Source organism: Hippocampus zosterae, chromosome 7 (genome assembly GCF_025434085.1).
Source record: "Hippocampus zosterae strain Florida chromosome 7, ASM2543408v3, whole genome shotgun sequence".
Lineage (NCBI taxonomy): Eukaryota > Metazoa > Chordata > Actinopteri > Syngnathiformes > Syngnathidae > Hippocampus > Hippocampus zosterae.
Window position 1 is genome coordinate 5475555 of NC_067457.1, and position 13364 is coordinate 5488918.

At 44.4% G+C, this 13364-nt stretch overlaps 4 protein-coding genes and 1 long non-coding RNA gene across 6 annotated transcripts in view; 2 read left to right on the forward strand and 3 right to left on the reverse strand.

Annotated features, from left to right (window-relative positions):
• LOC127604921 (uncharacterized) overlaps positions 1-6402 on the reverse strand; it is a 48337-nt gene extending 41935 nt beyond the window's left edge. The window contains exons 1-2 of the long non-coding RNA XR_007963436.1: positions 6257-6402; positions 294-333 (exon numbers count right to left, since the gene is read on the reverse strand). This is a non-coding gene — a long non-coding RNA (uncharacterized LOC127604921). The remainder of the gene's footprint in view (positions 1-293; positions 334-6256) is intronic.
• meiob (meiosis specific with OB-fold) lies at positions 1657-5568 on the forward strand. Its single transcript, XM_052072315.1, has 14 exons — positions 1657-2176; positions 2254-2344; positions 2516-2573; positions 2754-2885; positions 2985-3057; positions 3128-3323; positions 3499-3599; positions 3724-3776; positions 3933-4028; positions 4189-4281; positions 4615-4759; positions 4839-5025; positions 5116-5202; positions 5272-5568. Exons 2-14 carry the CDS (start codon positions 2288-2290, stop codon positions 5383-5385), a joined length of 1392 nt encoding a protein of 463 aa, XP_051928275.1. The 5' UTR covers positions 1657-2176; positions 2254-2287; the 3' UTR covers positions 5386-5568.
• Positions 6272-8599, forward strand: mlst8 (MTOR associated protein, LST8 homolog (S. cerevisiae)). The gene is made up of 8 exons (XM_052072317.1): positions 6272-6412; positions 6694-6745; positions 6826-6988; positions 7136-7211; positions 7278-7430; positions 7608-7732; positions 7835-7998; positions 8092-8599. Exons 1-8 carry the CDS (start codon positions 6284-6286, stop codon positions 8208-8210), a joined length of 981 nt encoding a protein of 326 aa, XP_051928277.1. The 5' UTR covers positions 6272-6283; the 3' UTR covers positions 8211-8599.
• On the reverse strand, positions 8432-10589 carry bricd5 (BRICHOS domain containing 5). 2 transcript variants are annotated; one of them, XM_052072319.1, is made up of 6 exons: positions 10476-10589; positions 10276-10407; positions 10049-10201; positions 9861-9968; positions 8682-8832; positions 8432-8546 (listed from the first exon to the last, which is right to left on the reverse strand). In XM_052072319.1, the coding sequence occupies exons 1-6, from the start codon at positions 10542-10544 to the stop codon at positions 8452-8454; spliced, it is 708 nt and encodes a 235-aa protein (XP_051928279.1). In that variant the 5' UTR covers positions 10545-10589; the 3' UTR covers positions 8432-8451. The 2 variants fall into 2 exon arrangements, with proteins under 2 accessions (XP_051928279.1, XP_051928280.1); XM_052072320.1 differs by having other exon boundaries at positions 10049-10192; positions 10476-10583.
• Positions 10590-10986: 397 nt separating this feature from the next.
• pgp (phosphoglycolate phosphatase) lies at positions 10987-13283 on the reverse strand. Its single transcript, XM_052072323.1, has 2 exons — positions 12430-13283; positions 10987-12266 (listed from the first exon to the last, which is right to left on the reverse strand). Exons 1-2 carry the CDS (start codon positions 13022-13024, stop codon positions 11941-11943), a joined length of 921 nt encoding a protein of 306 aa, XP_051928283.1. The 5' UTR covers positions 13025-13283; the 3' UTR covers positions 10987-11940.
• Positions 13284-13364: the final 81 nt, after the last annotated feature.

Below are 13364 nucleotides of genomic sequence, written 5' to 3' on the forward strand. Positions count from 1 at the left end.
ACAGGGCTCACAAGGATCAGGTCAAACTAATAAATTACACAAAGAGCGGAAACAGATGTTTTTTCCACTATACATCCCAACAAAATGGCGCATTTCAACAAATATTACACAGTTTATGAATTTGTACTATAAAAGACATACAAACACAGTCCACTGCCATTGGTGAACTCAACAGCAATTTCCAAAAGAGGAAAATACATTCAAAAATGACTGATAATATACAATCCCATATGTCACTTGAGAATGTTTGAGTTAAATTCAGTTAATTAAGACAGGAAAAAAAAATTACTTACAGTGAGATGCTGGCGGACGTGTCTTCACCACAAACCATAACTGGAAAAGAAGCACTGGCGTTAATGACGTTATTCAGCTGAGATTTAAATACAAGGCTGCGTTTAATATTTCCGACTGTCAATCAACTCTTCCAATATAATATCTACTTTGATTTTTATGTGAGCTATTTATGGTCTTTACTTTACTCTGCAATAATCTTCGACAAATGATTGCGCCACAAACCAAACTTAGACTTTCAATATTGGATTAAAGGGTGATTCATGTCAGATTAGGACAGGCTGTGTATCAATGTGAATAAATCATTTGCCCAAATGGTACAGTGTTGCTTGATTTATCTGATAGTGGGGTGGGGGGGGGGGGCATAAAGGCGCTGCTGTGATTAATAGCATATTGATGAGAGAGAAAAAAAAACACTAACAAAATGACACTTTAAAATTGCATCTCATTTGAATAGTGTGCATCTGGCACAAATAACAGATCAATTCTATCACACAGGTAATCACTTTTTAAATATTGCTGTTTTACATTACACAACATATTGCATCCTATGTCAAATGTCTCCACAGACAGTGACCTAAAATTACAAGCCTAAAAAAGAAAAAAAAAAGTCAACATTCGTCGAAAGGGATATGATGATCTATCCAAATAGCCAACTGTGAGGATTATTCATACACAGAGATGAGGAAAAAGCCTGCGATATGATGATCTACCCAAACAGCCAACTGTGAGGATTATTCATACACAGAGATGAGGAAAAAGGCTGCGTTTGCGGGTTTACCGTCACCGCTCTTCATTCATGCTTAGCTATATTGGACAGTATCACGAGTCAGATACAGCTTTGTTCAATCAAACAGACAGGAAATTGTCACATTCATCTTTGCCAAACTGTCACTGGTTGAATCCCGTGCTGTGAATTATGATTGGAATAGATTAGCATGGTAATATCCACAATGTAGTGTACAGTGCAACATTTAGAAGGAGAAAAAAAATAAAAAACAAAACAACACGTGGGCAAAAGTATTGGGACATTCGAGCCATTTCACTGGCGGATGTGGGGAATTATGCAATGTCAATTTGTTTATTTTATTTTTTGTGTTTGCTTTACACAAATGGTGTATCTGTGTTCATCTGTCGATGATAATGACGTACAGTGACAGGGAGGTTTATAGAATACATTTAGCATTGTGGATGATTGATATGTAGTTTTTTTTTTTATCCTGGACTTAAATTATCCTCAGAAGAGGATAGTTCGAACGTGTTCACCCCCCCCCCCAACCTACCCAGCGTTTTCCTTCTGAAAATTCTGATTGTAATTGCCCCATTGCGGGACAAATAAAGGGATATCTTATCTTATCTTAACAAATCTCTGTGTCGTAATTTTCAAGTTATTTGTGTGTGACTATTTGGGGGTTTCCATTGTTTACCAAAAGCGGACCAACATTTTAGTCCATGTGCATCTTTTTATTTTATATAATTTTGTTCGGTGGTGTACCGTGATTTGTATTTTAATGGGTGGAACATGAAAATTAATTAAAATAAAAATAGTATTTTCGTCCCCTTATTCAAGGTTAGGAAACACAAATTTACAGGAAGTGATATTTCAAGAAGATTGAGTTGCGTTTTAAATTGTGAGTTTGGTTTTCGGAGCTAAAAACATAAGAGAGTTGATTGACACGTTTTAGTGAAATTTCCACAATGGACTAAGCACAATTGCAGAGCATAAAAACAGCTTTTATACGTAATATTTAGACATGTTTGCTTGGACGATATCATCAATAAATCCACATTTTCAATATTTCTCACTGCACGCGAAGGCATCAAGTAAGCAAGCACAAGAAAACTTGAACAAGGTTGTACTGACACACACTTATTCTTTGAGGAGGTAAATACAGTATGTTTATGTTCGTTTGTAGTATTAGTATTTAACTTGTTGGTATTGATGAAATATTGTCTTTACAGTTGTTAGGAAGAATTATTTGGAAAAGTGCTGAAAATGGCCGCCATTAACTACAATTCCATCTCTGAGCTTCATCCCAAATTGTCTCACCCTGTAAGTAAAACATATTTTTCTTTTGACAACGGTCTTAACTATTTTAGGGGCAGGGTGTTTACTATTTTTATTATTATTATTAGTTAGCATGGTCTGACGTTGTGGTTCAATGATGTTGACGTTTAAGGCTGAATTTCTTGATTCACAATAACGAGACTGTATCTTTTCCAGAAAGTGATTGGTATAATCATAGGAAAAACGGATATTAAGAGCTTCCCTGACAGAAAAAGTAGGTATCACATTTATTCTCTCAGTATATCGAATTTATTATTTCAGAAGAAGGACAACATGCTCAGATTATAAAATAATTCATGCCTTCGTGTTCTGTCCACTGGCGCCCTCTTCTGGTGAATAGTTATAACATGGTTTGAGCGTTCTTTCTCATTTCCTCTCTTCTGTGAATTTTGAGATTTTGGTGTGGACAGATTCACTTTTGGCTTCACCGTTAAGGACTCTCCTGACTTTTTTATCAATGTGTCGGCCTGGGGAAGCGATGGTTACATTAACAGGCTGTCAAGCAGTTTCAGTCTCGGTGATGTTGGTAAGCAAAACCGTCCCCGCGCCACTCCTGTCCGTCTAAACGTCCCTAACGTGTCTACTCTGATATTGCTGAATGCCTACGTCATTATTATGTCTTCAGTCATTATTGAAAATCCATTGGTGACCACCAAAGATCCAGAGAAGGAGGAAAAATTCTGTCCTACCACACCGAGGTAACTAATCTTCAAGTCACATAATTTCCAATGTCTAAGTTCACAGTTCTCCTCTCCTTCTCTTTGCCAGTCCCTACAGGTTGATGCTTGCAGAGGCTCATTCCCAAGTGTGTCTTTGTGGGGACATGGACACAAGTGACAGCTTGCTGCCACTGATTCACATGCCAGTGAAGGACTCCAGAGACTTCTACACTCTGGGAGACATCGTGGCCAATGGGAAGAGTCTGGACGGCTCATTTTTAAACATACTGGCTGCTGTGAAAGCGGTAGGTTCTCAATTTCGCCAGCCACAACATCGTGGACACCTGCGTGATCTCATAAGGGCCAATATAGAGATCAGTCAATTGTTCTATGAAGCAAATAATAATTCGGATTTTCATCAAACAGCGGTCAGAAGGGAATTTCATTCCGGTTTTCGTGCCTTGTCGTTCTCCTTTTCAGATCGGTGAGATGAAACTGTTCAAAAAATCGGATGGACGCAAGGGACAGAGGATGGAAGTGAAGCTTTTTGATGAGTTGGTCTCGTCCTTGCCGCTCATTTGGTTGGTCTCCGACTTTGTGTTCTATTTGCTCTTCGCTATGTTTCAATCCCATTGACTTTGGTAAGATGAGTCTGAACTCGCTGGCCTCTCCAGACTAACTTCCTGACCTGCAATTAATTCACAGTTGGGACAAAGAAGTTATTCAGCATGTCCAGACTTCAGTGTCCAAAGGGACTGGTAGGAATGAATCTCTAGTTGAATGTTATTACTACCTGTCAAGTCTTATTAACGTTCCCGTACTAAAGTTAAGCATAACTGTGGACACTTGAGATGAAGCGCTCTGTTATTTTTTAGATAACTTACGCATGTTTTGACTCGATTCCTCATTCCAAGTGATCTTCATAGCGGATACGAAGATTAACTTTGACAGCTTCCGCAACGGAATGACCGCAACAGTCAACTCCAAAACCATTATCACTGTCAATCCTGGTAAGCGTGTCACTGCATCGTATCGCCAAAGCATAACAGCTAACAATTAAACAAGAGTCATGCCAAAAAAAGGTATGCGGGAGAGGGTGGGGGGGGGTCGTCCAGCAGTGAGCCATACAAAGAGGCATGCACTGTGTTCATCTGTTTTTATTTTTGGCAGACACGCGTGAGGCTGGCTTGCTGTGCAGATATGCTCGGGAGATGTTAGAATCCGGCGCTCTGGAACAAGATGACAAGGCAGAGGATGTGCAGGGTAACTTAGCATCGAGACTTGACTGACTTTTGGTATTACTCGAAGAAAAAGCCTCTGCATTTTAATGGGACATTTGATATCCCACTGGGATACGTTAGAATGTGTGGTTATAACTAGCGGCGCTTAAGATCTCAGTATACACTAAAAGCTTTCATGATATATCCAATGTTTAACCATTTCATGCACCCTGTAACCCGATAACATGATAAACTGTCCATTGGAGTGACCGCTGTCCCTGAAAGGGTTAATTGGGATTACGAAAAAAATCTGGTGGAATACGGCCTCGTTTTCATTTTCTTCTCATCATATGTCCAAATGTTTACGATTGAGCAGTGGAGTCAATCACGGCCGTGTACACGGTGGGTCAGCTGAAGAAAAAAAGCCAGGAAACTCCGGAGACGTCCCACGGCATCACGTACAGTTTCATCACCAAGCTCGATCTGGACTCTTGCGTTTCCAAAGTCGTCAGGACTCGCTGGTATGCTCACTCGGGGCACAGAGGATGAGTTAATCGTTGTAACAATTGCCCTTTTTTTTTTTGTTGTCACATCTCTCAGCGCCAAGTGTAAGTTCCAGGTGACCGAGGGCACGCAATATTGCAGCAACCAGTTGTGTCCAGGAAGGGGTCAAGTCTTCTCTTCCGTCACTGGCTTTGACCTCATGGTGGACCTCACGGACCACACGGGCACTCTGCACGCCTGCAGCCTCAGAAGCCCAGTGGCCGACGCCATGCTGGGATGCACTGTTAGTATTCCAACCAGCACCGTTACTCATCAAGAATCAGAGGGAGGTGGGGGGGGGAAACACAAAGCGTATATTTTCCTTTCTCTTCAGACCGAGCAGTTTACTCGTTTAACCGACAATGAGCGCACTGTAATGAAGTGGAAGTTTCTTCTGGAGAGATGCAAAACATATGTGAAGGTGAAATTGCTGTTCGCTTTCCGCCTCAAGGATTCAGTGCAAAGACACACGTTATAATTTTTGTTTTAGATCCTCCCTTCCACAAGGACAAAGAGCGGGGTGCGGGCAGTGGTCCTGGCCTGCTCACTGGCCGACCCGGGCGAGGTGAAGCAGCACATGTCAACCCTGATAAAGGGGGACTGAGGAACTCCCCCTCAACTACACGGTGGAAGCTCGAGTGTTCGTTTCCTCCAAGCATTACACAGAAGCGATGAGTGTGTTTAGGTTGTTGTCATTCTATCTGTTCTTCAACACGGTTTTGTATTTGTCTGAGGTGTTAAACCGTAACAGCTTCTTCCGCGAAATAAAGATGAGTTCGTTCATCAAGTCTGGTTTCTTAAATCTTAACAGGACTCTTTTTTTTATCCTAGGTATTTTTAGATTTTGTTTAAGGAAGACGGAAGCAAACATCTCTAAAACATTCAGACAATTTAAACAAGGATTTGGGACATGTGTGACATTGAAAGAATGAACTATTAACATTTCTTGAGCAGAAGTGTATTGTGTAAAAATAATAAGCAGGCTAGCTTCAAGACATGCATCATCTCAACATAAATTATAATTTACACTGTGTTCATATTTATGTGGCAGGTTTAGTCAATTTTGAATTTACAATACCGGTAATTTGAGAGAATAACAAACAACGAGACAGCAGATAGCAGCATTGACGCGAGCAAAGCGGAACTTTTGTCATCATTATTTGTTGCTCAGGGGGGCTATTTATAAAGACGTACAGGTTTAGTGCAGGACCAAAACCAAAGGTAATCAAAACTAATTTAACTTTTCCAAGCTTAGACAGACAGTCATTCGTGTTTTTTTTCCATGCATAGTTACACATTTACTATATCGGCTTTTAATACCACGGATCTGCTGTTCCGACCCATTTAACATAGCAACGAACGTCAACTGCTGATTGGCGTCAATTGGATGTAGATGCGTGGAAATATGCTGCACTTCCTTCGTGTTGGGTCGCATAATAATTGAACGTTAACGCGTATTGGTGAACTCTACTCACTTCGACAGTGGCAGCCAGAAGACAAGCATGAACGTGAATCAGGGGACCGTGGGCAGCGACCCGGTCATTTTAGCCACGGCCGGGTACGACCACACAGTCCGCTTTTGGCAAGCCCACAGCGGAATCTGCACCCGAACAGTTCAGCACCAAGACTCTGTATCCTTTAATTGGGGATCACACTTCCGGTTGAAGACAACGCAATACGCCTTTGCGTCACATTTTAAGTTATCTTTTAAGCTCCAAATTCACTTTTAGGCTTTCGTTTTGATGTTTATCATTCTGCAACATGGTTGTGTACTCAATGATAAAGTTGTGAGGGGATACTGATGGTCGTGGTTCACGTAATTGACTTCCATGCAGGAAGTGTGGGTTCAGTTCCCATTCAGTGACTGGAAATCTGAGAAATGAATTGTTTCTTTAAGAATACTTGTGGCCAGCAAGTCAACTCACTTGAAGTAACACCAGACAGGAGTATGATTGCTGCTGCAGGTTAGTTACTTTTTAAAAAATCGCTCTTGTCGTCATACATATGTGCATGTCATGAATAAAACGTTGCCTTCCCTTTTAAGGTTATCAGCATATCCGCATGTACGATCTGAACTCCAACAATCCCAACCCTGTCATTAACTATGACGGCGTAAGTAAGAACATCACCTCTGTGGGCTTCCATGAAGATGGGCGCTGGATGTACACAGGAGGAGAAGATTGCATGGCTCGTATCTGGGACCTGAGGTACTCCATTGCCAGATAACTGGACTGTAAAAGGGTCCTTTGGCTAACGTTACGCTAAATCATAAATACAGTAAATTTTTGGATAAATATGAAATATTTAAATACAATCAAATAATGAATGTGTCAAACTAACTTAATCCTGCACAGGTCAAGAAATCTGCAGTGCCAAAGGATCTTTCAGGTCAACGCGCCCATCAACTGTGTGTGCCTGCATCCGAACCAGGTGGGATGTTCACAAATGTGCGTTGATGTTGATTTTTGGTTAACTTGAAATGCACATTTTTTTTAGGCAGAACTCATCGTCGGAGACCAGAGTGGAGTGATTCATATTTGGGATCTGAAAACGGACCACAATGAGCAGCTCATTCCCGAGCCGGAAGTGTCGGTCAACGCAGTTCATATCGATCCAGATGCCAGTTACATGGCAGCAGTCAACAGCTCGGTCAATTACTCACCTTTATTATTGTTTTTTTTTTCTTTTAACACTTTCAAGGACAGCGATTACTATCATGTTCTCAGGTTACCGGCTGCATGACAGGGTTAAAATCTACATGGAAGGAGACAAACGGTGCACTTGTGCCTTTAATTCATAAAACTTCCTCGTTGTTCTCCGCGACAGGGTAACTGTTACGTGTGGAACCTGGCCGGAGGCATGGGAGACGAGGTGACACAGCTCATTCCCAAAACCAAAATCCCAGCACACAAACGCTACTCCCTACGCTGCAAGTTTAGTCCCGATTCCACGTGAGTCTTTGCCTCGGCGACAATTCTCGCGCCCGTAACCCACAACCTACCTCACGAGGCATCAAATGAGTGTCGCTGACGCCGAGGTTCTCATTCCGTCAGTCTGTTGGCCACCTGCTCAGCCGATCAGACCTGCAAAATTTGGAGGACGTCCAATTTCTCCCTGATGACCGAGCTGAGCATCAAGAGTAACAATCCTGGAGAGACATCTAGAGGCTGGATGTGGGACTGCGCCTTCTCAGGGGACTCGCAGTACATTGTCACAGGTAAAGCAGAGTTTGGTCATATTAGCGCTTGACCAAAATGTCCTCGATCATCGGAATAATAATGATAATGAATTGCGTTTTCTTCCCCCGCAGCTTCCTCGGACAACTTGGCTCGTCTGTGGTGTGTGGAGACGGGCGAGATCAAAAGGGAGTACAGTGGCCATCAGAAGGCCGTGGTGTGTCTGGCCTTCAATGACAGCGTGCTGACCTGAGAATCGGGACTGTGCAATGTTGAAAGCGACAACATAAAAACGTTTTATTAAAAATCATATAAAAAAGTGCGCCGTTGTCTTTTTTTTTTAATTCAACACTGACATTACACTGGTTGTCGATACAAGAGGGCCGCCAGGGAGGATTGTAGGCATGAATATTGTATTGACAGCATTCGTCTTGAAGAAAAAATTCCTCTTCCTAAACTTTTTTTTCCCCAGGATGATTGTTAGAGATCGAGAATTACTCCGGTAGGTAGTAAAAGCAAACAGACACGCAGATGTTGTTGGGAAAGCATATGTCGATGCAGAAATAGACCAGCCGCTGTTTGCCCGGCCCTGAGAAAGACAGAAACCGAAAATTGTGTCAAATAAATCAATCAAAACTGAAATGGCCAAATTGTACTTCCTATACATTCGCGTTCCAGTCATGTAATTTGCCGAGTGTCTTGAGGTCTGTTCTCCACTTCTTACCTTCGGCCCTCTTGGTCCAGTGAATAGTCTTATCCTCACACAGAAGCTTCAGAGGCTCTTCTAAGGTAGAGGCATCTGTCTGAAGAGCAGGCAGGACCCCCAAGAACTCCGTGCGCCGGCGAGTCTCGTTTGCAGAAAGCTGGAACGGATTCTGATGGAAAAAGAAAAAAAATATTAACATGTGGTGACTTATATCAGAAGTACGGTTGGTAAACCATTAGAAAGCCCCCCCCCCCCCGCCCCCACAGTATGACAAAGTGCAGTTTCATACTTGTGGTGATCGACAACCCCCCCCCCCCCCCAAAAAAATGCTATTTGTAAATTTGCATTGGAGATCTTGAGATTGTGCAGATTCAAATGTGGCTGGTGGGCGGGACTTTCGAGTTCATAACATTCAAGAAAAAACTTTTTGCTGGGTTGGCTAATACGAGACCGCTTCATCGAAATGCAGAAAAATATGTAGATGGCCGCTTAAATTGCCCAGTGAGAACTAATTGCAAGTCAGTGGGGGCAGTATTTCCCTCCAAAAAAGAAGTTTAACCCCCCCCCCCCCCCCCCCGCCCACACACACACACACACAGTGAGGCTATTGTATCTGCTGCAGTCTCCTGTAAGAAGAGCCCAGGCTGCAGGGATCACGTGTTCTGAGGAATCCAGCAGGAGCGAGATTTGAAAAGGATCTTCTTCACCCCCCCCCCCCCCCCCCCCTCACCTCCTCCCACCAATTTGGATTTAGCAGCAAGGTATAGTCATGCGGAACCACATTTTAAACGCACAAGTATCAGGCTTAAAAAAAAAAGTTGTGAATTCGTCAGGGTTTGGGTTGAAACTGCCATACTGTGACTATGAATTAATCTTGATCTCGGATAAAAGATATTTTGGACAATTCTACGCTTGCAACTTTGTGGGAAACCGTTTTCGCTCGTGAGTCCGGGGACTTCTCCAAAAGGATACTTCCGGAGGGGACTGTATGTCCAAAAAAAGCTCCTCAAACCCATTTCAACATAGTTCCTCGAGAAGATATTGGCCAAAAATGAACTTGTGTCCAAGTAATCTCTTCAAATCACCTCAACAAAGTTCCGTGGCACCTACTGTACATATTACTTTTGTTTGGCCTGAGTATAAAAGAAATTATAATAATTGAATACTCAAGGGTTCACTTTTTACTGCCTTGCTAACCTTGTGTACCGATGCTTGAAGAAGGGAGTGCACGTTCTCATAGTCCGATGTCTCCATGGTCCGCAAGAAGCAGCTCTCCTGGTGGACCGGCTGGTAACATACCAAGCCCTGAAAGAAAAAAAAAAACAGGACATTTTTTCCTCCGTCATAACCCCCCCCCCCCCAGTTCATCGCTCCCGTGAACGTACACGATTCATGTCAAAGAGCACAGTGGACGTCCGATTCGCCCGCGCGGTCACAGAAAAGGTCACGAGGCCGTTCTGCTGGTCCACGATTGCCGACTGGTTGAGGAGCAGGACCCCTGCCGGGTCTGGAGCGGTGAATCGGACAGCCTGTGAAGACTAACGGAGATGAGGAAGAAGAGGAGGATGATGATGATGATACGGAATAGGTTGAGAGATATGACCAGCCAAACCTGCCAGAGGCGATGCGGCAACTCGAGGTGGCCAGTCAAACCGAGGGCCAGGAGGATAAGGAGCAGGGAAGCCGAGAGGCCGACGCAGAGAGCTTTTTTGGAGATGTGGCGGGAATCCGAGGAGCCCCCTTTCTTTGGAGACAAAAGCAGGAACAGCTGAGAAAAGTTCGCCATGAAGAACCAGGAAATGACACGCTTACCGTGCAGCATCCCCCTTCCAAAGTGCCTTCCGGAAGATTCCAACATCTTCCCATCCCGCGTCCCATCATGGCTCCTCACTCGGTCTGCTCCCGTCTCCAACGGCGCCGGAACGGCTTCCGTTTTCATCCCGAGACCTCCCACTTCACCCCACCGCCCCCTCCTCCTCCTCCTCGTCTCTTCAATCCAAATCTTTGGAATCACCTGAACTTCATCGGAGGAGATTCTTTTCATGCCTCTGACCCTACGAGGAAGAAGCCATTACATTTTGGTGTGGATAAACAAATGGTTAAGAAAAAAGCTCCACCGAGTTCCCTTCCCTGCAATCTTTTTGGAGTCCACACACGCACGCTTGGCAGCCGACCTCAGTGCGGACAATAGACAAAAGGCAGAAAAAGCAGCCGCGGCACGGAAGGCATCTTTCAGCAGGCGAGAAGGTGATACGCGACTCTGGAGTAGTTCCCGCAGGTGAAAGCATCAAAGTGACTTTAGGAAAAATAAAACCACGGCAAGTTGACGTTAAGATTTTTGTTTTAATCAGGATCAGCGTTGCGTATTTGCGTGAACATCAAGAGGCCCGCATAAAAGAAAAAAAAATCATTAGCCCGATAGCCAAAGTGCCCAAGTCATTTTTAACACACTGTCACAAGATCAAGAAACTATATCAAAGTGCTTTTTAAAAAATATTTATCTAGATCATGGTTATTTGCAAAACATGTAATTTACATTTTTGCTACTTGCCATTAAACGCCCCCCCCCCCCCCACGCTTGCAAACATGACTCCGTTCCACTTTACAGCTCACTTCCTTCCTTACATTGCAGTTAGTTGCCAAAGCAAAGGCGCAATTAACCCTTTCATGGACTAACCTGGTAACATTATAAGCCACAGGTGTCAAAGTCAAGGCCCGGGGGGCCAGATCTGGCCCGCTACATCATTTTATGTGGCCTGCGAAAGCAAATCAAGCACGTCAAGTTCCATGATGCTTGCTAAAGTCTGCACCAAAACTTCAAATTATCATACGTAATCCACAATAATCATTATTCTTGACTTGTGATTTTAAAACTAATTATCTATCAATATCAATCAAAAGCGACAAAAATGAGTTAGACACCCATGTTATAAACTGCCCACTTTAGTAACCGCTGTCCCTGAAAGGGTTTAAGTACACAATTATCTCAGAATGTTATACTGTGTGGTACTCTCACTGAATTTGGCTTCTTGTAGAATTCAGAATCAAATTACATTTTGAGAACCATTTAAAAGTTACTGTGTCTTCTGGCTCATGCTAAACCAGTTAGCATTAAACTAATTTGATTTTTTCTTTTTCTTTCAGCAGGTCAAGTAGCACCTTGAAATGGACAATCCTGTATAAAATCTTAAAAAGCTGACGGTAGTTGTGTCATAAAGATGATAAATCATGAATAGAACCGAGACAACTGGAAGATGATGGCGATCCCAAGAGTCCTTCATCCCTGCAGGGCCGGGAGCAAGTCCGCAATGCTCTCCACGTAATAATCAGGCACCATTCCCTGCCTCTCCGAGCAGCCGCTCTTCTGATTGGCCTCAGCCTCGGCCACCGTGCTGACGCCGGTGAGGGTGAGAAGCGTCTTGAGGCCGCAGTTGGAACCCAGCATGATGTCCGTGTCCAGGCGATCGCCCACCATCAGGCAGCGGCCGGGCTCCACGTGGAACTCGGAGGCCACGCAGTCAAACATGAAGCGGCTGGGTTTGCCCACTGTGGCGGCCTGGCGCTGGGCTGCGGTCTCAACCGCCTGCAGTAGGCAGCCCGTACCTGACGGGAGCGAGAAGAGACACAATTTGAACACTTAGGCCTACTACGCTACTGGTCGAGATGGCGGTATTTCTTAAGGTGTAAAAAGCTTAAGTGCCAGAAAAGATCGGAAGTGAAGGAAACGAACGCAAAGCACCCAAGATCCAAGCAGATTTCTTCCTACCTGGGACTGCTGTGCCCCCCTCCAGAGGCAGCCTGGTGTCTCTATTGGTGCCCACGAACAAACAGTCCATTCGGGTGAGGTACTGCAAGGCTCTGTTCAGCTTCATGTAGCTGAAATGCTCATCAAACCCGACCAGCACCGCCTTCACGTCGGGTTCCAGAGGCACGTTGGCCCAGTCGGTCTGCTTGCCGAACACATGGTCCGGTCCCAGTCCGGTTTGCTGGATGCCGACCGCCTCCAGCTCCTGTTTCATAGCGTTGCTGCCGATGAGGTACACTTTACCTTGCAGCTTGCACACGGTCTTCAGGTAGATGGCGGAGCAGTACGCGGTCCCAAACACCTCGTCCTCGCTCGCGTTAAAGCCCAGCGTGGACATTTTATCCACGTACATCTTTCTTGTCTTGGTGCTGTTGTTTGTTACGAAAAAGACTTTCTTGCCGTGTTGCTTGAGCAGCTCGATGACTCGCGGGGCACCGGTGATGGCCTGGTCCCCCCTCCAGATGACCCCGTCGCAGTCAAACAGGACGCTGTCCACAGAGGCCAGCAGTTGTTTCGCCAGCTCGCCGCTGAGTCGGACGCATTTTGACCCGGCCATGAGGAATTAAGTTGCGCCCAAGTGTTCAAAATAAACACGTAATTTGTAGTTGCGCAATCGACGACCGTTCGCTTTCCGCACCAGGAAATATCTCTAGCGCATGACACACCCCAGGTTTTAAAGCAAGTTAAGTCAAACTTTTAGGGCTAAACAAATGGCTTAATTGTACTGAACAGTAATTATTTAAAACCTGACCTTCCAGCGAGCCCTTCTTCATGCCGATGCGATCACTTCCGCACCGGCTTATGAGACAGGACCCACGCTCGAAGCCCCGCCTACCGCCCCCTAGCGTCCGTTTCCACGCCTGCCTAAAATGTCATTTTGGAAATTCCTTCATTGG